Genomic DNA, 23024 nt, shown 5'->3' with positions numbered 1-23024 from the left:
GGTGGCTGTTTTTTGTCTCCTGCTCACATGCTCAAAGTGATCTCCAGATTTGAGTTTGAAAAAGAATTGGATAGGTTTCCTCTTGCTCTGTTCAATGTTCACGCTAAAGCTTTCCACCCATCTGTGAATTCTTCACATTTGTGTGTGGAATAAATTTATGTACACTGAGGCATGTGTAAATGTGAACTACTTGTGGAAACACAAAAATCTAGCTCTGGGTGCTCTGCTAATCAGCTGGGAAGAATACGAATCTGAGTGGCCTCACAAGTGCACAGCTTATGGGAATTGCTCCTTTGCTAATCCTCTATATTTCAGTCCACATTTTCTTTTGAATCTTACCATGTTCAACACATCTTATTCTCCACTCTTCTATACTTGGGAATTTTTCTATTGATTTTTGTTGTAGTACACCATGCCCCCCTGCCTGCACATGTACATTTTGTACAGAGTCTGATCAGCACCTATTGACATGATTGTTATTTTTGCCCTTGATTTTTGATGGCAGCAGAATGAGGTTTACAGTTTCGAATTCTGTTTTCCAAATCTTTAGGGTCTAAGACTTTTACCTTTAGGACTTCTTATCTGGGCCACTTCTTTGAACGCATTGCCTTATTCATTAAAGTTTTGAACATGTGATATTACTGTAAAGGTGCTCTCTTCCATCCACTTTTGTTTTCCACCTGTCTTTTGCTTGTTTATTACCAGACATTATTAAACAACGTCCTAAAGCTTTAGATAGTCATATTTAATTGCTCTCCCAGCACTTGTTGTTTTCTTATTTCTAGTTCCACTTTTGCAATATGTTCCTTTTTCCTCCTTTCCAATTGTACTTTCCGCATTTGTAATTCTTTTACTTTTTTCCCATTAAAACCATCACAATTTATCACCACATGATCAAACTGCATAGTTTGTTTCCTAATTGTAACGTGAAACCCTTGTTTTATTTGCAGTCCACATACTGGTACAATGCCATCCTTTTTGTTTCTAGATAAGTGCAAGAGAACCACTCCAGCCATATTTATAAGAATTGCACTCTTTTTAAAAAAATAATTTTTTTTTTGTGAAAATTTACCTGATTTTTTAGTTCAATTTTTTCCCCTTTCTCCCATAGACTATGGAAGATTCCATGTTGACAATAAGTTTTGGAGACTGGATGGAGTTACCTGGATTGAAGTTTAAAGATTGGGCAGCTCGTAAACGCAGGTAAGACACTATACTTCTTAAAGTGATAGATGCAGAAAATGTGCTGTAAATACAACCTTTTTAAAAAAAAAATTGAGGATTGTGAGGTTATACTGCAGTGGTGTGTCACTTTCCTTGAGTGCCTTAAACAATGGTATGCATTTTTTTTTTTTTTTTTTTACAAAATGGAAACTGGTCATGATAGTTTCACCTAAAAAATTGATTATAAACTGATGTGCACATAAAGCAGATGAAAATACAGTTTACCAATGTTGTTGTTGAAGGTCTCTGACTAAAAGTTTTTAACAAGTGCATCTGGTCAATCACTTTTTTTCTCATGATATTTTGCTAAAATGGAATTAGTCATTCTTGTCTTTTTCTTTTAAACCTCTTTTACTGAGAAATGTATGGAGTACGATTTCAGGGCCATTTTAAAGTGAACCTGACGGTAGTGTGTTCAAAACAAATATGACATTAGTTACTAGTGCCCATTATAAAATACAGGCCAAATGCTTCACTTTAAAAAAAGTGGATTGCATTTTTTAGACATTTCTGGAGCATCAGTCACCTCAGGGCTTAAATGAGTCATATAGTATTTGGAGTAGTTACATTGTATTGATTAAAACTTAAAAAATGAATCTTAATATTAGCTTAAACAACATTGTTTTTTAATTAAAGAACACTTTCTAGCACACTTTATTTAAGCTATGCTTATGCACAAGTGTCACTGTGCTAAAGCCATGAAATCAGTGGAATTACTAGTGGGAATAAATGCTGGACAGTTGTGTTGGCAGGATAAAGTTTCTAGATAGAAGGCTTAGGACTTACTAATTATGAGGATAAATTAGTTTGAAGAGGTTTTAAGACAAGATTTGAAGGAAGAGAGTAATGAGGAAAATGAGACTCATGGGTACAGAAGGAAGCATGAAAGAGCACAAAAGAGTGGGAATAAGAACTGAATGTAGGAGTAAGAGTTGAAAAGAGCAGAAGAGGGAGTGACAGGGGAAGAGGATACCAAGAGAAATTAGATCAGTTATGTAGGTGGGAGGAAGACTGGGGTGGGGGCTAATTGGTGAGAATAAGGAGCTTGAATGTAATATATTGTTAGATAGGTAGGAACCTACCGAATTCATGGCTGTGTGAAAAACGCATCACAGACCGTGAAATCTGGTCTCTGCTATGGGTCTTTTGCATGCCGTTGCCCTACTTTATACTGACTTCGTGTGGGGAGACCAGAGTTTCTTAAATTTGTGGGTCCTGACCCCAAAAGAAGTTGCAAGGTGGTCACAAAATTATTTTAGAGGGGGATCATGGTATTGCCAACTTTATTTCTGTGCTGCCTTCAGAGATGGAAGGCTGGAGACTGGCAGCTGTTGTCTGGGTACCTAGCTCTGAAGTCACCGCCTTGCCAGCAGCAGTGCAGAAGTAAGGGGGGCAATGCCATACTAGGCCACCCTTACTTTTGTGCTGCTGCCTCCAGAGCTGGATGGCCAGTGTGTGGCAGCTGCTGGCAACAGGGCCCAGCAGCAGGGTAGCTAGGAAAGGAAAAGCAGGTGGGGCCCAACTTTCAGATAGGTGGGCATTAATGAAGAGTGGGGAGCAGTGTGTCCACTAATGTTTCTCACACCAGAGAGGCATGAATTTTGTTATGTGCACCCATATGAAGATGATGTGTGACACATCCTCATATTGGTGCACATACCAAAATTAATATGGTGTGTGTGGCAGGGGGTGACATAGGGTTCTGAGTGTGGGAGAGGGCTCAGGCTTGGGGCAGAGGTTTGCAGTTTAGGAGTCTGAGGACTCTTTCTTGGGTAAGCAGGCTCTGGGTTGGGGGCTGCGGATGAAGGGCTTAAGGCTGAAATGAAGAACAAGGATGCAAGAGCTCTGGCTGGGGGTGTGGGCTCTGCGGTGGGGTCAGGGCAGGAGTGGTGTGCAGAGGTCTGAGGGGGAGGCTTCAAGCTGGGCTGCAGTAGGAGGGCTGCAGGACCAGGGGATTCCCAAGAGGCCTCTGGCCACTTACGCCATGGTAGAAGGCCCGGTATGTCTCAGCCACAGGAGGTGGAAGTCCAGGCTGTCCTGCAGGCAGCAGGTGGGGGTCCAGGCTACACCAGCTGCCCAGGCTACTCTGACTGCAGTGGGGTAGTGGAGTGGCCTGGAAAAAGGTTGCGGCTGGTCGGGGATGGGCAGCTGCAGATGCAGTGTGGCTCTGGGATCTTGCCACCATTGTTTTCTGCTGGGGGTGAGGCTCCTGGTTCAGGGTGTCCATCTCCTGGCCACCAGACTGGCAGGGCTGTGCTGAAGCATATGCAGATGTGCGCTACCAGCAGAAATGTGCTGCAAGCTGTGAGTGCTTTGGGTGCTCTGCTAATCATCTGGTCGGCATTGGATTCTCTCCTGGGCAGCTGCCCAAGCACTCGGCTTACAGAGAGCGCTGGTGGAGCAGATAGGTGACCATGTGGAAGGTGGGGGGCAGGAAGGATCAGGTGTGCAGAAGGGATAGGCTGTGCTGTGGAGATGGGAGTGGGACAGGATGGATCCAGTGCCATGGAGGTGCCATGGAGGCAGAGAGGTGCGCTAGGCACTCATACGTGCTGCTTCCAGGAGGCACATTCACCATGGGGGCTAGCGCTAGGGCTGGAAACCAGGGCAGCAGCATGTGGCGCTGGCAGGACAGTGATGCGGCCAGGCTGACGGACACCCAGCCAGTGTTAGGAGTCTCAGCCTGTGGATTCAAGAGGCTCTGGCCCCAGTTTGCATGGGCCTGGATGCTAAGTGTGTGGGCCATGGCCACTCAGGCGAACTGGTAGCTATGCTCCAGGCCTAGCTCTGAAGGCAGCAGCCCAGATGTGTGGTTGGCAGTGCTATGCTATCCTTCTGTGCTGCTGCTGGCAGCAGTTCTGCAGTTCTGCTTTCAGAGCTTGGCTCCAAGACAGCAGCCATCACTCACCACTTGCCGAGCTCTGAAGATCGCACTGATGCCTGCAGAAGTCAGGGTAGCAGTACTGCAACTTCCACACGCTTTAAGCTTGTAACCCTCTTCCCACAGATCGTTTTTGGGTCAGGACCCTACAATTACAAAACTCTGAAATTTCAGATTTAAATAGCTGAAAACATGACATCTCCTCAGTTTTAAATCCTGTAGTTCTGAAGTTGACCAAAATGGATCCTGAAATTGATAGGGTTCCACTGGTAGAGTTCATCAGAGTGATCTGAATTATGGAAGATAAACTTATCTATTTTACAAATACAGGAGTGGAAAGGTTTGGAGACCTCATGCATCAAAGGCCACAGCTAAAAAGCTTTCTGGTGAGGAGATGAAGGTCTCCCTTCCTGTTCTGGGAATTTGGATTTATGCAGGGGGAAGAAGGGAGTTCTGAGTACTTTGCAACTTCATGAGTTTTCTTGTAAAGGAAAACGGAGGTGATTAGTTTTGCCTTATGCCTTTGCACTTATACACATGCTTAAACTTTCTCTGTGCACATGAGAATTATATGCCTAACATGCTCATGTGGTTGAGTTTTTTGCAGGATCAGGGCTTCAGATACAAAGACAGTGATGGGTATTTAAAAATAATTGATTTTATTATACAAAATAGAAATAACTAGAAATAACTAGTTAACTGTTTCAATAACTCTTCACGTCTCTTCATGCTCAATTTCCAGTATACTGATCTTTCCAAGAAATTTGTCCACTCTGAGAATGCACATCTTATGACTACATGACAAAAATAAGAAATAAGAATAAGAATTTCACAATTTGATGGTCTTCATCCTTTATTTATACTTCTGGGGTTATTTTTAAAGTTTTCCTTTCAACTTTACATACATGTTCTTGGTCATACATATCCTATTTAAATCAGTGACAAAGACCTGATCAAGATGGCAACTTCCTATCTGAGATCATTTATCTGCAAGACACTTATAGTGTTTACGTATTTACTCACTCTTTACTTAGTGATAGTAATTGGAATATCTTGTATTTTACACTTTGTTATGTAATTTGTTTGTACATGGTAAGTTGTATGTCTGCAGCTGGCAGATTAGGCTCTTGTACCAGATACAGAGCTCCTTTATAGAGAGAGACACTAAAGCTATGCCTTTCTTTAAGGTCCTTTTAATGCACTGTTGGCTGTAACTGTTGCCGGTTCAGATAAGGATATTTTTCTGAGATTGTGCCAGTGTGAACAGAAGGCAAGGCTGAGCCCTGTAGAGTCTATGTAGGCACAAATAAACACATTCCACTTAAATCTTAAAGGAAAAACAAATAGTTATAAATAAGCCAAATCCACATTTTTTTAAAAATAAAAGCAGAGCGATATTAACCTCTACGTTCACCCCTGTACGTTTTTAGTGTCTTATGGTCTGTATAGTAGAACCCATAAATTCTATCATACCAGCATATGATGAGCATTTTGGATTTAGCTCAAGCCCTTTGCAAGCCACTTTAAAAACCTTAGTTTCAGTTTCAGAAGGTAAAAGAGCACTGCTCAAAAACAGGTGCCTTTTGCAAATGAAAACCAAGCTTTACAATGGTAACTGGGACTTTGCTGCTTCCTTACACTAAATCAAGAATGGTTATCAAGAGACCAGTGTGGTGTCCAGTATTAGCATTATATAATACAAAAATGACTTTTATGAACATGTTTACCAAAGAGTCTGCCACTCACCCTTGTGGATTACCAAGGTAGTAGTGCATGTTATTACTCAAGAAAACCCTCGTAAGATATTTACACAAGATGTCTGAGGTTTTGTGATCTTTGTTATGAGGAATTTAGAATGATACAGTACCTGGTTTACAGAATGAAATACTTAACAAATAAGATTATAGGGAAGAAAAGAGTACACATAATATATTAGGTTGTAAAAATTAAGTGGAGCATTTTAGAGGTAAGCATTTAATTTATAATAATAGAAAATTAGAATATAAACAAACCAAGTTCAGATTAATTTCTCAGTATGCAAATCAACATGAGCAGGTTACAGGATTTGAGTGAATAAAGCAAGACTACTGACAGTGTCTTGAAGAATCTTAGGAACACGTATGCAATTTTTTCATGACATTGCTCAATTAAAGTGTATATATATCTGCTAAAAAGAAGAAAATTCTAGTTCTAAAGACAGTATCTTAAATTTTAATTTCTACTCATACGTTTTTCATTTCAAAGTTAAGCCAATGAGAAGAGTGTTTGAAAATCCTGACAGGTATATCCTTGTCTCACAACTACCCAACAATCACAGAATACTAGAATTGGAAGGGACCTGGAGAGGTTATCAAATCCAGTCCCCTGCACTCACAGCAGGACTAAGCACCATCTAGGTCATATCCGAGAGATATTTGTTTAACTTGCTCTTTAATATCGCCAATGATGGAGAGTCCATAATCTCCCCAGGCAATTCACTCCAGTGCTCAACCACTCTGATAGGAAGTTTTTCATGATGTTCAACCTGAACCACCCATACTGCAATTTAAGCCTACTGTTTCTTATCCTATCCTTAGAGGTTAAGGAGAATAATTTTTGTCTCTCCTCCTTGTAACAGCCTTTTAGGTACTTGAAAGCTGTTATCATATCCCCTTTGTCTTGTCTTTTCTAAACTAAGCAAACCTAATTCTTCCAATAGTTCCCCATAGGTCACTTTGCTAGACTTTTTAAATCATTTTGGTTGCTCTTCTCTTGATCTTGCCCATTTTCTCCACATCTTCTTGGAAATGGGGTGCTCAGAGCCCAGTAGAATGGAAGAATTACTTCTCTTGTCTTGCTTATGACACTCCTGTTTATGCATCACAGAATAATTGCTTTTTTTGCAACAGCATCAAACAGTGTTGACTCATCTTTAGCTTGTTTTTTATATCTGAGACCATGTCATGTACTACTTTTGTACACAGTAGGTTGCAGGGCTCTTGTACCATACATAGATTGGCTACAGCGTTTCCTTTATAGAGAGATACGTTAGAGATGTATCTCCCCAAAGTTCCCATAATGCACTGTTGGTTCTATTAGCAGCTCAGTTAAGATCCATTATATGTGGTGCCACATAGTGACTGAACATTAGCACACAACTTAGCATATTACAATATCGGTTCCTCTCCAGCGAAGTTTGCTTCTGCCTGACTACACAAAGCATTGGTCTTGCAAGGGGAGAACCCCTCCCTTGCTAATTCCTGCTAAAATATGTTGTTTTCCCACTATTTTTTTAAAAATATAAATGAGTCTTTAATAAATGGCAGAAGGGAATGCTTTTTGCCGTCCCTAACAAAACTCACCCAGATTTGGCCAATTTAAGTCTATTATAATTGCTATTTTCAAATTGTCAGTAAAAGGTTGTTGTAGGCTGACACCTAAAATCTTTGATCAGTCTGTCTGTACTGAATATATATGACAACCCAGGGCTGCAGCAGCTAAACAGGACACTTCCTGATACCTCTCCTCCAGCCCTGATAGTTAGGAGACTGACTGCATCTGCTTTCTTTGCACCCCCTTCTGGTGCTGATAGCAAGGAGGTAGTGATCAAGTGGCAGCAGTTGGGTGCTTGGGATTATGAGCTGACTAGGAAGTGCAGGCGCAGGGGTTAATAGCAGGGAGCAGAGGAATGATACAGTAGACTGAGGGAAATAGGAGCAGAAGGGGATAGACTGGAACAGGAGGTAGGGCAGTGGGAAGCAGAGCCAGAATAGGGAAGTTACTTCAGTTTCTTTTACCCTTTCTATTCTCCGCCAAGGCTAGTGGTCTCTCCGTCTCTGGCTATGTCTCGATTGAAAAGATCTGTCAGTAAAAGATGTGCAAATTGCCCAACGCATTTGTGTATCTCCTGCTGCCAGAGGCTTTCCCTTCATTTGACCCGTTCACATGGACAAGCCCCCTCTGGTGACACCTCCCTTCCTCATGGAACGAGGATGAGCAGGATGTGGCAGAAGGCTCCCAAGTAGCTGAGTTCTGTCAGGAGACCTCCAGACTCTAGTCAGAAGCCTGCAGTCTAGACATTGCCTCTCTCTGCCGGACTGTCTCAGGTTCACATCCACTTTTGCAGATTTCCTAGGCATTTAGAGATCCCACAGACTCCTGCTGCTTTGAGGTGAAAAGAACACTCCCTTCCCATTGGTCTGGGGCAGACTGCATCATGCATGCAGCTTTACTAAATTTGGAGGAATCTATGCCATTACCTAGGAACAGGCAAATAGGGGTTCCATACCTCTCTCTCAGAAGATAGAAAGTGCAGTTCCCCTCATTTTCTATTTCGAGCATCAGAGGTGAATGCAAGGTCTGTTGGCAGGAGTGGAAATAGAGACCCAGTTTCCTAGAGGATACTATTCTGTATTGATTATATAGTTTGAATACTTACTGGTTTTTTTTTTTTTTTTTAAATACACAACAAAAACAGGAAAAGTGGCGAGCTTCGGCTCACACATAAAATGAGGCAAATTTAAAAAGACCAACTGAACCATTGCCATCAGTGAGTGCCATGTATCCCATATGCTGAGTCAGGCAGGACTTGTTGAAAAAATCAGATAATGCAATTAAAGTCCCTGTCATGCAGATGCACAAAGGGGACAAGATCTGGCTGCACAAGTAACCTTACTTTGGGCACTTTTAATGTTTGTATGCTTGAGATTGCAAATTTCAGTTCTAGTAATGGAGGTGTTTGGTGGGGCTTCCCTCCCCCCTGCAATTATTGACTGACTAAATTTTCTTCAAACTTCACTTATCAAAAAAGTTGAGTGCAGTCTTGTTGGAGCCATGTTGGTCCCAGGATATTAGAGACAAGGTAAGTGAGATACACGTAAGTCCACTGATTGTCACTTAGTGTAGTTATGCTACAAGCGCAGAGCTGAGTCAACCCTGCTTACGTTGGAATTTGTACATTCAGTATTTCAGATGCGATATTCAACCCATCCATTAGAATGGAAATGTTAACCGGAAATCTTTGTTTCTGTTTCAGAAGTATAAAGAGTGACAGAGTGATGCCAGAGGAAATAGCTTGTTATTATAAGCAGTACGTTAAAGTCATGGGCCTCCAGAAGAACTTCAGAGACAATGCTTACATAACCTCTGTTTCAAGACTCTGCCGAGAACAGGATGACGAAGATGAAAGCCAAGTGAGTGAAGATATTTCGACACAGCATTTGGAAGTAGAAAAGGAAGATATACAGACATCGCTGATCAAGAGAAACTGGGAAGTCAGAGGTTATCAGAGAACAAAGGATGGTTCTCAAGTGCCCTTCTGCCTCTTTGCTGAGAATGTGGCTCTTGCGACTGGAACTTTTGATTCTCCTGGCCGACTACAAGTTGAAGGAGAAGAATTTCCATTTGTGTTTCATTCCATGTCTGACTTTGGAGCTGCCATCAGCAAAGGAAAATTACGTGGGAAGACAGACCCTGTCTTAATTGTGGGTGCTGGACTCTCAGCTGCTGATGCAGTACTGTGTGCTTACAATAACAACATTCCTGTAATTCATGTGTTTCGTAGAAGGGTTACTGATCCAAGTCTAATTTTCAAACAGCTACCTAAGAAGCTTTATCCTGAATACCATAAGGTCTATCATATGATGTGTACTCACTCACATGCTGTAGATGCTAATCTACATTCTGCTTACACCAGTTTTCCTGAGCACCATGTACTTGCCTTCAAGCCAGACATGAAATGTGTCCTACAGAGTGCTTCTGGATTGAAGAAAGTCATCAAGTTCTCCGTAGCCTTAGTATTGATAGGTTCTCACCCTAATTTGTTCTTTCTCAAAGACCAAGGTCAGGGGATAGGTCATAACTCAAACCAGCCAATCACATGCAAGGGTAATCCTATTGAAATTGATCCATACACTTATGAGTGCACTAAGGAAGCCAATCTTTTTGCATTAGGCCCACTGGTTGGAGACAATTTTGTACGGTTTTTAAAAGGTGGTGCATTGGGCATTGTGCGATGTTTGGCTTCAAGACAAAAGAAGAAACATCAATTAATTGTTGAAAGTGGCAGTGGGGATGGAGTCCCCTAAAACATGCGGTCATATAAACTTTCACATATGGAATTACAGGCATACTCTTAGAAGCATCTTCACTGACAGCTAAGTTCATCAGTAGCCTCTTATGTACTGTGTATGCAAGTCATGCTTGTATTGCCTGGTAGAGGATACTGACACTATGTTACTTTGCACTTTTCGAAAAGTGTGGTCTGCGGTTTTACGTGCTTTGTCCCCAGTTGGAATTTTTTTTGCAGCTAAACAGAAAAATGAGACTAATTTACGTTGACTTGCCTGTGGTCTCTTGCTCAAATAGGGCACACTTACTCTCTGAAGAGAGACTGCTTGCCCAACAGCTGTTTATTTTAATCTTTTAGTTTTTGTTTCCCCATGCAAAATATACATACGTGAAACTCTAAATCTAAGTTAAGTTGTAAAAACAGAAAGCTCTCATGATCATCTTTGGTCTCAAAGCAAGTGTATGTATTTTGAATAAGGACTATTTATTTTGCCATTGTAATATTGGCATTACATAAACCTTTATTTAGCACTTAACAAAATTATCCTTAAAATAAACAAAGAGGAAAAGATTGGCTGAAACAGTTGAACCAGATCCATCTTGATTTGATATTGGGATAAAAGAGCAGTCTTACTTTAAGCTTAGTTGCTAATTTGACAATACACTAATGTTTCTGTCATGCATATGCCTACACTTCCATGAGTGCAAAGGACCATAACGTAGGGATTTTATAGAGATCTGTTCTCTATCACACTGATGTGTAATTTTCCAAGAATACTGTAGATTACAGTAAAACAATAAAGTGCTGATGAAAGTGCTCTTACTGCAGTGTCAATATAGTGAATTCCTAACATGCTTTTTGAAAGGGAAATGTTGAGAAGTAACTGAAACTTGTACACAATTGAGCAAGATCATTAAAAAGTTTGGATGGGATCTTTTATCAGGTGGAGATAGGAGGCACACATCTCCATTACTTTCTAAGGTAATGTTTAACATTACAACTAAGATGTCTCTAAACACTTGTTCTTTGTTAAAAAGTCATGGCCTAAAATTGTCTCCCCCTGCATACAAAATGAGAGTCTATATGGAAATGTTCTTGCAAAATTATCATTCTCTGCTTAAGAGTGACAGAGATGCAAATTTAAGATTGTAAATTGGCATGGACTAAACATCATACTTCTGATCTCAAAGGTGAGACCTAGAGTCTCAAGCCAAAGTATTTAGGTAAACTACTGTAGACACTATCTAATGTTCATGGTAGCTGGGGCAAACAGCAGATTCTAAATAATTTTCAGACCTAGTTAAGTACTAATGTGGTTTTCGCTACATGTTTAGTTTTAGTTTAGATCTGAGTGAAAGTTCCTAGTAATGGATTAAAGTGGTCAAAGACATAGTCTGTCAGTTTATTAGTGTATCCTCTTAAGTGTATTGTGGTGTATAGAATAGTAGTTTGGATTTAAAAGGCTTTTATGTACAATTCAGATTTATCTCACACAGAAAACTCTGATAACATACTTAGAAACCATTTATAATTGGTGATCATATGCTGCTATCCCAACCATGTGACTCTTCAGTTGCATTAATTCTGTAATAGGCTCAAATAGATTGGATTGTGCCCAGTCTGTAATTCTGATAAGCTTGGGGAATGATCTGTCAAACATTTAGGCCTGTTAGCACAGTTATGGAGAATCTGGACTTTTGATTAAGGAAATGGCAGGGGGGAGTTTTGAGGCACAGGAAGTCAAACAATAACATTTTCAATTGAAGGCTAAGGAATCTGTATTTTGTAAAACCTTCTTGTGTAGCTTACAAACTTGAGCAATTTATGAAATCACTTCAGTAGCATAAATAACAATGTGAATAAAACAAGGCAAAAATAAATAAATAAATTGCTTTTGTTCCCAGTCATGCCCATAGAATTTGCATTTAGCCTTTTCTTTTTTCAATAATATTTATATAAATTATTAACCACTTCCTTTTCCTGATTTAAAAAAGGACCATATGAATAATGGGTTTAAATTGTTTGTTTTTCTTTTTTTCGCATTAGTAAACATGCCATAAACAAGTATAATGTTTCCCCTTCATTTTAGGAGGACTTATATATTAGCACAAAATTTATACCTAATTCATCACAGTTGTCTAACTGAGATTTTGATTTTATTACATAAGTTATACATTAGGTAGGTGCTAAATATTTTATTTAAGAACCTAATTGCACTTGTAACAAAAACTGTAATTCTTTTGCATGGTGGTGAGGCATGTCCAAATTTGTAGCTGTTTCAGAAATTTTATGTTAGGTAACTCCCAAAATAACAGATTCTGAAAGATTCCATCTTCCGTGCAAAAACTTGATTTTTCACGTACTTCAAATTTAATAAAAAAACTGGACAAAGGGACAATCATGAAAGCAAAAACTGTAGAAGACTAAGTCTAGTCCCATCTTTAATGGCAGCAATTACTTAAGTAGTATAAACACACGATATTTTGAGGAGTTCATTGCAGAGCTTTTATTCAGGGGTTCATAGCATGTCCATGGAGGTGCTGCAAAACTACAGAAGAGAGTTAAGTGATTTCTTCCATTCTTGTCTGTTACTAAGTTTGCATGTAGGTCAGTGGATCAACAATGCAGTAGTTTTCAATATGCATGTCTAGAGTTAAGACTAAATATTAGTTAGCCAGTAAGCAAAATAAGCCTTTTTACTGACTGAACGGGTACAGAGAAATCATCTTTTTAACCGAGGAGATGCTAATTTTGTATTTGCAACTGGCTTTTATTTACCTGATTTAAAAACTTACCTATGAATTATACAGACTTATTTTGGGTATTTTCAGAAGATGTGGTCTTTACAAATGGATATGTAAATTCCACTTAACTAGTGTAGGCACTAACTTGAATTGCGTAAGAGTGCAGTTTTCATGACAACTGTGATTTAACTTGGCATTGGATGACCCTGCAAAATGAAAGGATATTAGATTTTTAAAATGGCTTAGGAGGTTGGGCAAAACAATATTACTGAAATGAAGACAGGTCAGAAATGATTATTCAAGAAATCAATTTATAATTGTATCATTATTATAAAAGTCATATGTATTTTATACTAATTAATAGAAAATGCTTATATTTGCCTTTGGTTCAGTAATAGGTTATAATCCAAAGCAATTCAGAGTATGTTTGTTTCCAAGATAATTATAGCCCTTAGTTTAATTTGTTTTGGACTGAAACTTCTGAATTGCCATACACCCTACTAGGCCTGACTGTGCATTTAGTATGGGACTGTTTTACAATGGTCACTTTTCAAAAGAAAGACACCTGACTAATAATCATCCAGGGGGAGTTAGTTTCTTTTGGAGTCCAGTAGCTTAGTGTGTAACTTGAAATCTGAGGTATGACAGGCTGCTAAAACTTTTATATTATATTAGTGAGTAACTGCAGAATTCTTTATTCTGAAGCAACATCTAATCATCTCTTGAATCTTACCAGTGTGTTCATTTAGGGTACTGAATTCCATAGGTTGATGCTACATTATAAATTTTGTGTTTACTAATCCTGATTGGTGACAAGTATCAGAGAGGTAGCCGTGTTAGTCTGTAGCTTTGAGAACAACAAAAAGTCTTGTGGCACCTAATAGACTAACAGATATTTTGGAGCATAAGCTTTCATGGGCAAAGACCCGCTTCATCAGATGCATTAGTAGGAGGGGTGGTTTATACCCCTCCGAAACCACCCCCCAACTCATGCATCTGATGAAGCAGGTCTTTGCTCACAAAAGCTTACGCTCCACAATATCTGTTAGTTTACAAGGTGCCCCAAGACTTTTTTGTTCTCTAATCCTAATTGAATTGCACCCTCTTTCTCACAGCAGTTCATGTGCTTTGAAGGGAATGCTGCACCTATTCTTCTGGAGTTGTAAAAAACTAAAATCCTAAATGTAATAATGCAATCCAGCTTTGAGATTAGTTTTCTTAGCCCTGTCACTGCCAGTGGGGAAATGGAATCTATTTACTGGGAACAGCCGAAAGACAAACTGAAGTTGGATGGGATGATTCAATATTATAACTTAAAGAAAAAAAATAGCATTCTTCTGGAAAATCCTCACTGATAAGCAATGAGCAGTGAAAGGCACAATAGGGAGACCAAAATAGGAGAGAGAAACCAGGATTACCCTTTGACGTTGGCTTAAATTGGGACCAGAGACTGGAGTAACCAAACCTCTTCTAGGAGGTCTCAGCAGACACTTGTGGACTTGGCAAAAGTGGAGAAGAGACAATGCAGCTTTATCTCTTGCTCCCTGCTAAGGTTTAAACTTCTGAGCAGCATGCTGCCATGCTTCATGACAAATGAGCCTAGATGTCTCTGGATATTGCATTTCTGAAAGCTCTCTGCACATGAAGCCCAGGTCCGAGAGGAAGAATGAGACCGAAAAAGGAGAACTACCATAGCTGGCATCTGCTACTACAATCACCGCTCCTCCCTCTCCCTTTTATTTTGGTACTGTATTGTCTTGCAGAGGTGAGTAAAATGCATGACAGATTGTGGCCACTGATGTGAAAGTGTCCTAGACAAATCTCGAGTTCACATTGGAAAAATATTTTTGTCAGTTTGCCACTAGATCTGCCTGAGGCTGCTCTAGTTCTGTCTAGAATAGAAAATAAACACTCTGAAAGTGGACCTATTCTTATTGATTACCCATACAGTCAGTTTGTGCTGATGTTTGGGAGCTGTTTAGGGCTGAGATGAAAGCAGAGGTAAGTGCTAAACTGTGAAGGGCTTTGAAGAAGAGGACCAAAAGTTTGTCTTCAATATAATGGAAAATGGTAAGCCAGAGATCGGTGCTAGGATCAACTAGGACAGTGAGCTTGGCAGCTGTGTTTTGAATGGACCCATGGTGGTTGTACTTAGGACAGAATTCCACTACAGGTTGACCTCCTCTAATTCAGAACTCTCTTGTCTGGAAAACTCCTTAATCCAGAATAATTTTACTTAGCCAGATGTCCACGTTTCCCATGGGGCCCTACTTTTCACATGGGGCCCTACTTTTCGTCCCTGCAATTAGCAGGGCTAATATAATCCAAACCAACCTGAAATCTCAGTAATGTTCATATGAAAAAAAACCAATAGGCATGCATAATATGTAGAATGTAAAAACTTTGGCTTATAAATGTGCATATACGTACATAAAGAGTAACATATTGCAACATTTTTAATGAGATGGATGAGCCGAAGCAACCAGCAGCCAATTATACTGTGCCCGCCTTACGAAATGTCTTGTCCCCCACTTTGCTCACCCCTGCCATAAAGTTTGTTTCCAGCCTCCAGTGCTGACTATGTTCTGTGCTGTTATTTAGCTCTAATTTACCCCTAAGCATCTTCTAAGAGCCCTATAAGCAGTGAAGTGTTGGTAATGTGACAGTATGATCTCCTGTGGTCTGGCAAATTCTCTCATCTGGCACCAGTCAATTGCCAACGATGCTGGATTAGAGAGGTTCAACCTGTAGTGAAGCCATGAGATGAAATGAAATGAGGTTTGACCAAATGAACAAAGAAAATGTTGGTTTGTGCAGATCTTGAAATAGAGAAAATGCAAGAATACAAGGTTCAGAGAAGCAAGTGCTGAAAATCCATGTGGAGTCATGATTGTCGATGGCTATCAACAGTGGTAGAACAAAGAGGTTTTGGCAGGAAAAATGGAGTTCAGTGTTTGCCATGTTCCATTTGAATAGCAAGATCAGCAAGACTAGCTTTCAATCTCTCCAGACTTCTGTACCCATTTCAAGAGTTTGATTTGTCTTGTGTACACCCAAGTCTCACCTCACTTAAGCAAATTTTCAGTAAGTTTTTACTTTCTCATTTTTACCATAAAATTTTAGTACTAAACAGTTCAGTGTATAGTATACAGAGCAGTATAAACAAGTCAATCCATGACATTGTAGCTTGTACTGACTTCATTAGTGCTTTTTATGTAGCCTGTTGTAAAACAAGGCAAGTAGCTGGATGCACCCTGAGACACCTCGTACATACTGTAAATTGTGAAGGGCTTTGAAGGAAAGGGCCAAGTTTTTTTACACATACTGCTGGCTGAGAACCACTGAGCCCACTCTGGCTAAGTCTACACGTGCACGCTACATCCAATTAGCTTATTTCGATGTAGCGACATCAAAATAGTTTTTCGATGAATAACATCTACACGTCCTCCAGGGCTGGCAACGTCGACGTTCAACTTCGACGTTGGGCAGCACATCGAAATAGGCGCTGTGAGGGAACGTCTACACGCCAAAGTAGCACACATCGAAATAAGGGTGCCAGGAACAGCTGCAGACAGGGTCACAGGGCGGACTCAACAGCAAGCTGCTCCCTTAAAGGGCCCCTCCCAGACACAGTTGCACTAAACAACACAAGATCCACAGAGCTGACAACTGGTTGCAGACCCTGTGCATGCAGCCCCAGCTGCCGCAGCAGCATCCAGAAGCCCTGGGCTAAGGGCTGCTGCACACGGTGACCATAGAGCCCCGCAGGGGCTGGAGAGAGAGCGTCTCTCAACCCCTCAGCTGATGGCCGCCATGGCGGATCCCACTATTTCGATGTTGCGGGACGCGGATCATCTACATGTGCCCTACTTCGACGTTCAACTTCGAAGTAGGGCGCTATTCCCATCTCCTCATGGGGTTAGCGACTTCGACATCTCGCCACCTAACGTCGATTTCAACTTCGAAATAGTGCCCAACGTGTAGCCATGACGGGCGCTATTTCAAAGTTGGTGCCGCTACTTCGAAGTAGTGTGCACGTGTAGATATGGCCAATGTGGAACAGATCCTGCATTATAAAGCATGTGTTTGTCAAAGATGGTGGTCAGAGCCTATGACAGTGTGTCAGATTGCCTGGACATTTCATAGAATCTGTAAAGCACAAGGAACAGATATATAGAAAACAGCTACTGAAAGGACAATAGGAAGAAAGACTCAGCAAATGACATGATGAAGGGAATAAACATTGTGAAGGAGAGGCATAGGAGAATGAAGCCAAGAAAGCCAACAATGGACAGTATTTCACATATTAGGTGAAATGTTATAAGGAGAATGAAGACTGAGCAGAAGCCCTCAGCGTTGTCCAGAAAGAGGACAGAAGTTGGGTACTTGAGACAATGATTATAAATGAAGTTGTTAGTTTGGGCAGTGAGTGGAAAGAAGCATGAGAGAGCAAGGTCTGGGTGTTCAAAATGAAGGAAACTAAAGGGTGCTTGTACTGAGGGGGAAGAAAGTGAGAATGGAGCCAAAGGGGATGAGCAGCAGGGTGGGGTCCTGGGAGCAGAGGGAAGGGCTACAGAACAGCCAAGAAACCTGTGTTAGTGAGTGGGGGATCAGGCCCTGGAGGCAATCATGTCTACAGCCTGGTACCTTTCACACCCCTTTGGAAAACCACAGTACCTACACTGCAGACTGACTGGGGGTGGGAGAACATAAGCAGCTTTACTCACCTGGGATGTGGGAGAACTGGGTTCAAGTACCTTCTCCAGAGCACATCCCATTTCCCAGGTGAGTAACCATTGGGCTAGGACTAACTCTCACCTATTGGAGTTATACTGTGTAAGTAATTAAATATTCATTGGCGCAGAGACAAAGTCTCCCACTCTCTGATAAGTGCCCTAACCAATGGGCTTTAGTCAATCTCTGTAACTCAGTATTCATTTATACTTGCACACAGGAACAGCAGCTCTGACCTGAGAGAGTGACTGATTTCAGGATACCTTATAGCTTGGTGGTTAGGGCATTCATCTGGCTTCAAGATTTTGCTCTGAATGATGCATGCTTCCAGTTGTCTTTTTGGGACAGGTACCAAGTTTTAGGTGTTCTCAGCCTGTGGCAAGAGGCCCTGGGAGCAAGATAGGCTTGAAAATCCTGCTTTGGGGATCAACCTGTAGACTGGACAACTAGTGTCAGGATTTAGGCCCTTAAGTCCCTTTGGCTTCTACCTGATTACATGATAGCTGACTGATGCCTTTGGAAAATACCAATGGTGCCTAAAATGTTGCACTTTGATATCTAAGTGCCTTTGTGAATCTGACCCATTAGCCCTGTTTCACAGGTAGGGAAAATGAAGCACAGAGCCACCAAGGGACTTGACCAAGGTCCTCTAGTAGGTCAGAACTAGAGCTAAGGTGACTCGACTCCCACTGTTTCCAGTGACAAACTTTTTTTCATGCAATGTTGTTGTACCCACAGGAGGTGGGAGTAGAGGTGAGGTACTCTTTTACCAACAAGTTGGTTCAATGAAAGACAAACTTTTGAGCTATAGAGAGTGCTGTTTCTTTCATCAACCTCTCTGTAGCACAAAAGCTGACACTTCTTGCAACAGAAGTAATAAGCCAAAAAATCCACTTTGTTCGGTTAAGTATCAGAGGGGTAGCCGTGTTAGTCTGGATCTGTAGCAGCAACGAAGGGTCCTGTGGCACCTTATAGACTAACAGAAAAGTTTAGAGCATGAGCTTTCGTGAGTTAACTCACTTCAGATGCTGGTCTGAAGAAGTGAGTTAACTCACGAAAGCTCATGCTCTAAACTTTTCTGTTAGTCTATAAGGTGCCACAGGACCCTTCGTTGCTGCTTTGTTCAGTTAGTGATTTCAGAGTGTAGCAAAGTTATGAACAGAAGTTAGTTCAATAAGAGAGATTACTGCCCCCACCATATGTGCTTTATGTAGCTTAAGCATTTGCGCTGTGAGCCCGATTGTAGGGTAAATTATTACTGATGTACAAAGAGCTAAGCAAATGAATACTTTTTCAAATAACAAAGTAATTGCCGAAGTGTCTCAGACTAAGAAAGCAGCTTGAAATAAAGCCTTAAATATCTGGAAAGTTGTATTACAGCACTGCTTTAAAGCAAAGGAGTTTAAAGTCTTAAAACCAGAAATGTGGGTTCCATAAATGCCAAAACAAAAAACTCATTTTCTATATTCTTTAATAAAAGCAGGACTTAAAACAATTCTTTCAACAAGAGATAATTTAATCCTCCTACATATCATACAGTGGAAACAGCAACCAAACCATGCTGCCAAGATGATTTTGTGGTAGGTTCACTGTGAATTCATGAGACAGCTTATCTTCTCCTTTTCACATGAGGATCATATCTGCAGTAAGAGGAAAAGAAGTGATGTAAACAGATAACATTACTTCAGATATTCAAATCTATAGGTTTGACTTAAAGCAGTTAAAAGTTGGCATTTTCTTTTTTGAGTTGGGGGCAGGGTCACCTTATACTCCCACTTAAGCTGTAGGGGGTGTTCAGTGTCTTGCAGGATTTTTTTTTTATTTATTTTTTATTTTATTGTCAGGGAAATATAGATATGTACGCCTGGGCTGTACCGTTCTTAGAATGTGAGAGTGGTTTCTGTTAATGATAACTTACTGCTGTCAGATTTTTAAATGCTTTAATATTGCAATTAAATGAAAATCTGTACACGTTTCACCCTGAAAGCTGCTACTTCTTGATTCAATATTAACCTATGAAAATTCTTGCAAGAACTTCCTCCATCTCCTAAAGAAGCTATGATACTGACCATGTCTCATGCTACAGCTCCGTTCACAGAAGCATTTACCAATTCATAGAATCATAGGGCTGGAAGGGACCTCAGCAGCTCATCCAGTCCAGCCCCCTGCCTAAAGGAGGATCAACCCCAACTAAATCATCCCAGCCAAGACTATGTCAAGCCAGGACTTAAAAACCGGCTGGATACTGGAGGGAGATTCCACCACCTGTCTCGGTAATGCATTCCCACCTGGTGAAACGGTTCTTTCCTAATATCCAACCTACGCCTCTCCCGTTGTAACTTCAGACCATTGCTCCTTGTTCTGCTGTCTGTCACCACTCAGAACAGTCTCCCTCCATCCTCTTTAGAGCCCCCTTTCAGGAAGGTGAAGGCTGCTATCAAATCACCCCTCAGTCTTCTCTTCTGCAAACTAAATAAGCCCAAGTCTCTCAGCCTCTTGTCATATGTCATGTGCTCCAGCCCCCTAATCATTTTCATTGCCCTCTACTGAACACTCTCCAATGTGTCCACATCCTTTCTATACTGGGGGGCCCAGAACTGGATGCAGTACTCCTGATGTGGCCTCACCAGTGCCAAATAGAGGGGAACAACAACTTCTCTAGATCTGCTTGAAATGCTTCTCCTAATGCACCCCATTATGCAGTTAGTCTTCTTGGTTACAAGGGCACACTGACTCATATCCAACCTCTCACCCATGGTAACCCCCAGGTCCTTTTCTGCTGCAGTGCTACTCAGCTAGTCAGTCCCCAGCCTGTAACAGAGCTTGGGATTCTTCCGTCCCAACTGCAGAACTCTGCACTTCTTGCTGAACCTCACCAATTCCTTCCAGTTCTCCACTCCTTCCTACCGCTTGATTTTTTAACAAACTTTTTGGATGGGATACAAAAGGATTAACTGGTGACCAGAAGTGTTTATACTTTTGAATTCAAACCCTGTTCTTTTTTCTTCCCTCCAATTTCTGCCTCCCAGCCCAAGACACAAATAAAAAACCCTTCTTTGCTTCTAACCTGCTTTATTTTCACAGATGTATAGGTTACATCTACTACACAATGATCAAGCAATTTTACTTCCCCTGAATCTGATTCTATTTACCAAGCTTTTTTTATTTCCCCACTCCTAAGCTGGGAAAGTGTGTCAACTTGTGAGCCAATTTATAACAGTCCTTAACTAGAAATGTATTACAGGTCATTGCTGTTCCTAGGCAACTCATTTCTCCTTTTCTGGGGGAAAAAAAAATGAACAGTAATTAACCATCAAAGGCTGCATATTCTAATATACTAAGAATTTGAGCAGGCTCCTTATAAGTTTGATATGCCATTTTATAATGCTTTAGACTGCAATACACAAGTTCAGCTGGTGAATTAACAGATGTCTAGCAACAGCAGTCCTTTTAAAAAAGCTTTCTTGAAATGAGCCACAACCGATAGCAACTCAAGTCCACAATTATGCAAGTTTCCTCACATAAGGGGAGCTAAACACATACAGCACTTTATTTTTGGGGGGCTACATGAATCAAACTCCTACAGTCAGCTTGATGAAGGTCTCTGATTTAAGGTGAATTCCCTGCTAACATCCTTCCAGTTATGGTGGTGGGGTGGGGCAGACAGGCAGGCAAATGTGTGGGCTACAGCTTGTAATAAGACAAAATTCACACACATACCCTCCCCCTACACTTTCTATTCAGTCCATGATTTTTAGTGTCTAGCAAAGTTAGAATTTCAGCTCCTTAGACTTATCTTTTGAAAGCCTTGTGTAGATTTCATTCAAGGATGAGGACTGATAGGTCAGACACAGAACGATCACTCAGTGAAGAGTGTTCACCTGCAAGTAATAGCATGGGTGCTCCAGAGCTAGAGCACCTATGGAGATAAAATGGTGTCATGCTTTGGGGAGGGGCAGAACTGGACAGGAAGAGATGAGGTGGGGCGGGGCCTGGAGCAGAGCTGGGGGAGGGATCACACATCCTAGGCACTTAGAAAAGTGGCTGATAAGGTGTTTTTGTCCTTTAGCATTTTGCCGTCAGAATTCAATCAAGAGCACAAGTATTTCCTGGCTTCGCCTCTATCTGAGACAGGATAACTCTCGTGAACAGTTTGTGAGTCACGATTTCCGAGTAAAATGAAGCTTCACTCATGAGCTCTCAATAGAGCTCAAATGTTGGGATTTGTCTTCATGTTTCTAGTGAAACAGGCGTTACCTCACCCTAACCAAAAGAAAGAAGTTTCTCACCATAGTAACGGTGGTTCTTCGAGATGTGTCCCCGTGGGTGCTCCACAATAGGTGTCGGGCTCGCCCGGCGCCGCAGATTGGAAACTTTCCAGCAGTTTCTCCTGGATCGCGCATGCGCCGGCGTGGGCCGCTCCCTTGCGTGTCCCCGGCCACGTGCGCGATCCGGTCCCTGCCAGTTCCTTGACCAACTGCCTCGGATGCTCCTGAAAAACACTAAACAGAGATCTGAAGCGGGGAGGATGGGCGGGTGGTGGAGCAACCACGGGGACACATCTCGAAGAACATCGTTACTACGGTGAGTAACTTCTCTTTCTTCATCGAGTGTCCCTGTGGGTGCTCCACAATAGGTTACCCAGCAGTAACCCAAGTAAGGAGGTGGGTAATCGGTTTATGTGCAGCTTGCCCCCGAAAGGACTGCTGTCGACAGACGGGTGTCCTCTTGGTATACCCGATGTAGTGCATAATGTTTGGTGAAGGTGTCATAGGATGACCAGGTCACCGCTCCACAGATGTCTTTTAACGCGATGCCCTTCAAAAAGGCTGTTGACACCGCCACCGCCCTGGTGGAGTGAGCCCTAGGCAGGGCCAGCAAAGGAGTCTTTCGAAGTTCGTAGCACATTTTTATACAGGACACAATGTGCTTCGAGATTCTCTGTGAAGAGAGACCCTCTCCTTTTGACCTGGGAGCGAGAGAGACTAGAAGTCTGTCCATTTTCCGGAAGGACTTAGTTCTGTCTATGTAGAAGGCCAACGCCCTCCTCACGTCCAGGAGACGTAGGCGTGCCTCCTTGCTGGAGCTGTGAGGCTTTGGGTAAAACGAGGGTAAAACTATGGGTTCGTTAAGGTGGAACTCTGAAGAAACTTTCGGAATAAAGGCTGGGTGCAGCCGTAAAGTTACCGTCTCCTTTGAGAATACTGTGCAGGGTGGCGTTGCCATAACTGCTGCGAGCTCACTCACCCTGCGAGCTGACGTAATTGCAAGGAGGAAGGTTGTTTTTATCGTAAGGAGACGTAGGGGAACTGTGGCTAATGGTTCAAAAGGTGGACCCATTAGCATGCTGAGCACCAAGTCCAAGCTCCACAATGGTGGAAGTGGTTTCCGA

At 41.6% G+C, this 23024-nt stretch overlaps 2 protein-coding genes across 2 annotated transcripts in view; one reads left to right on the top strand and one right to left on the bottom strand.

Moving 5' to 3' along the window:
* Window positions 1-13818, top strand: part of OSGIN2 (oxidative stress induced growth inhibitor family member 2) — a 36998-nt gene extending 23180 nt beyond the window's left edge. Inside the window, exons 5-6 of the mRNA XM_074986977.1 lie at window positions 1112-1203; window positions 9120-13818. Of these exons, the coding sequence (XP_074843078.1) occupies window positions 1112-1203; window positions 9120-10170 (1143 nt within the window). The 3' untranslated portion in view covers window positions 10171-13818. The remainder of the gene's footprint in view (window positions 1-1111; window positions 1204-9119) is intronic.
* Window positions 13819-19086: 5268 nt separating this feature from the next.
* NBN (nibrin) overlaps window positions 19087-23024 on the bottom strand; it is a 68880-nt gene continuing 64942 nt past the window's right edge. The window contains exon 16 of the mRNA XM_074986969.1: window positions 19087-19272. Coding sequence (XP_074843070.1) covers window positions 19242-19272 — 31 coding nt within the window. The 3' untranslated portion in view covers window positions 19087-19241. The remainder of the gene's footprint in view (window positions 19273-23024) is intronic.

Source organism: Carettochelys insculpta, chromosome 2, assembly GCF_033958435.1.
Source record: "Carettochelys insculpta isolate YL-2023 chromosome 2, ASM3395843v1, whole genome shotgun sequence".
NCBI lineage: Eukaryota > Metazoa > Chordata > Testudines > Carettochelyidae > Carettochelys > Carettochelys insculpta.
Note: the sequence above shows the minus strand (reverse complement) of the source record. Positions and strands in the feature narration are given on the sequence as shown.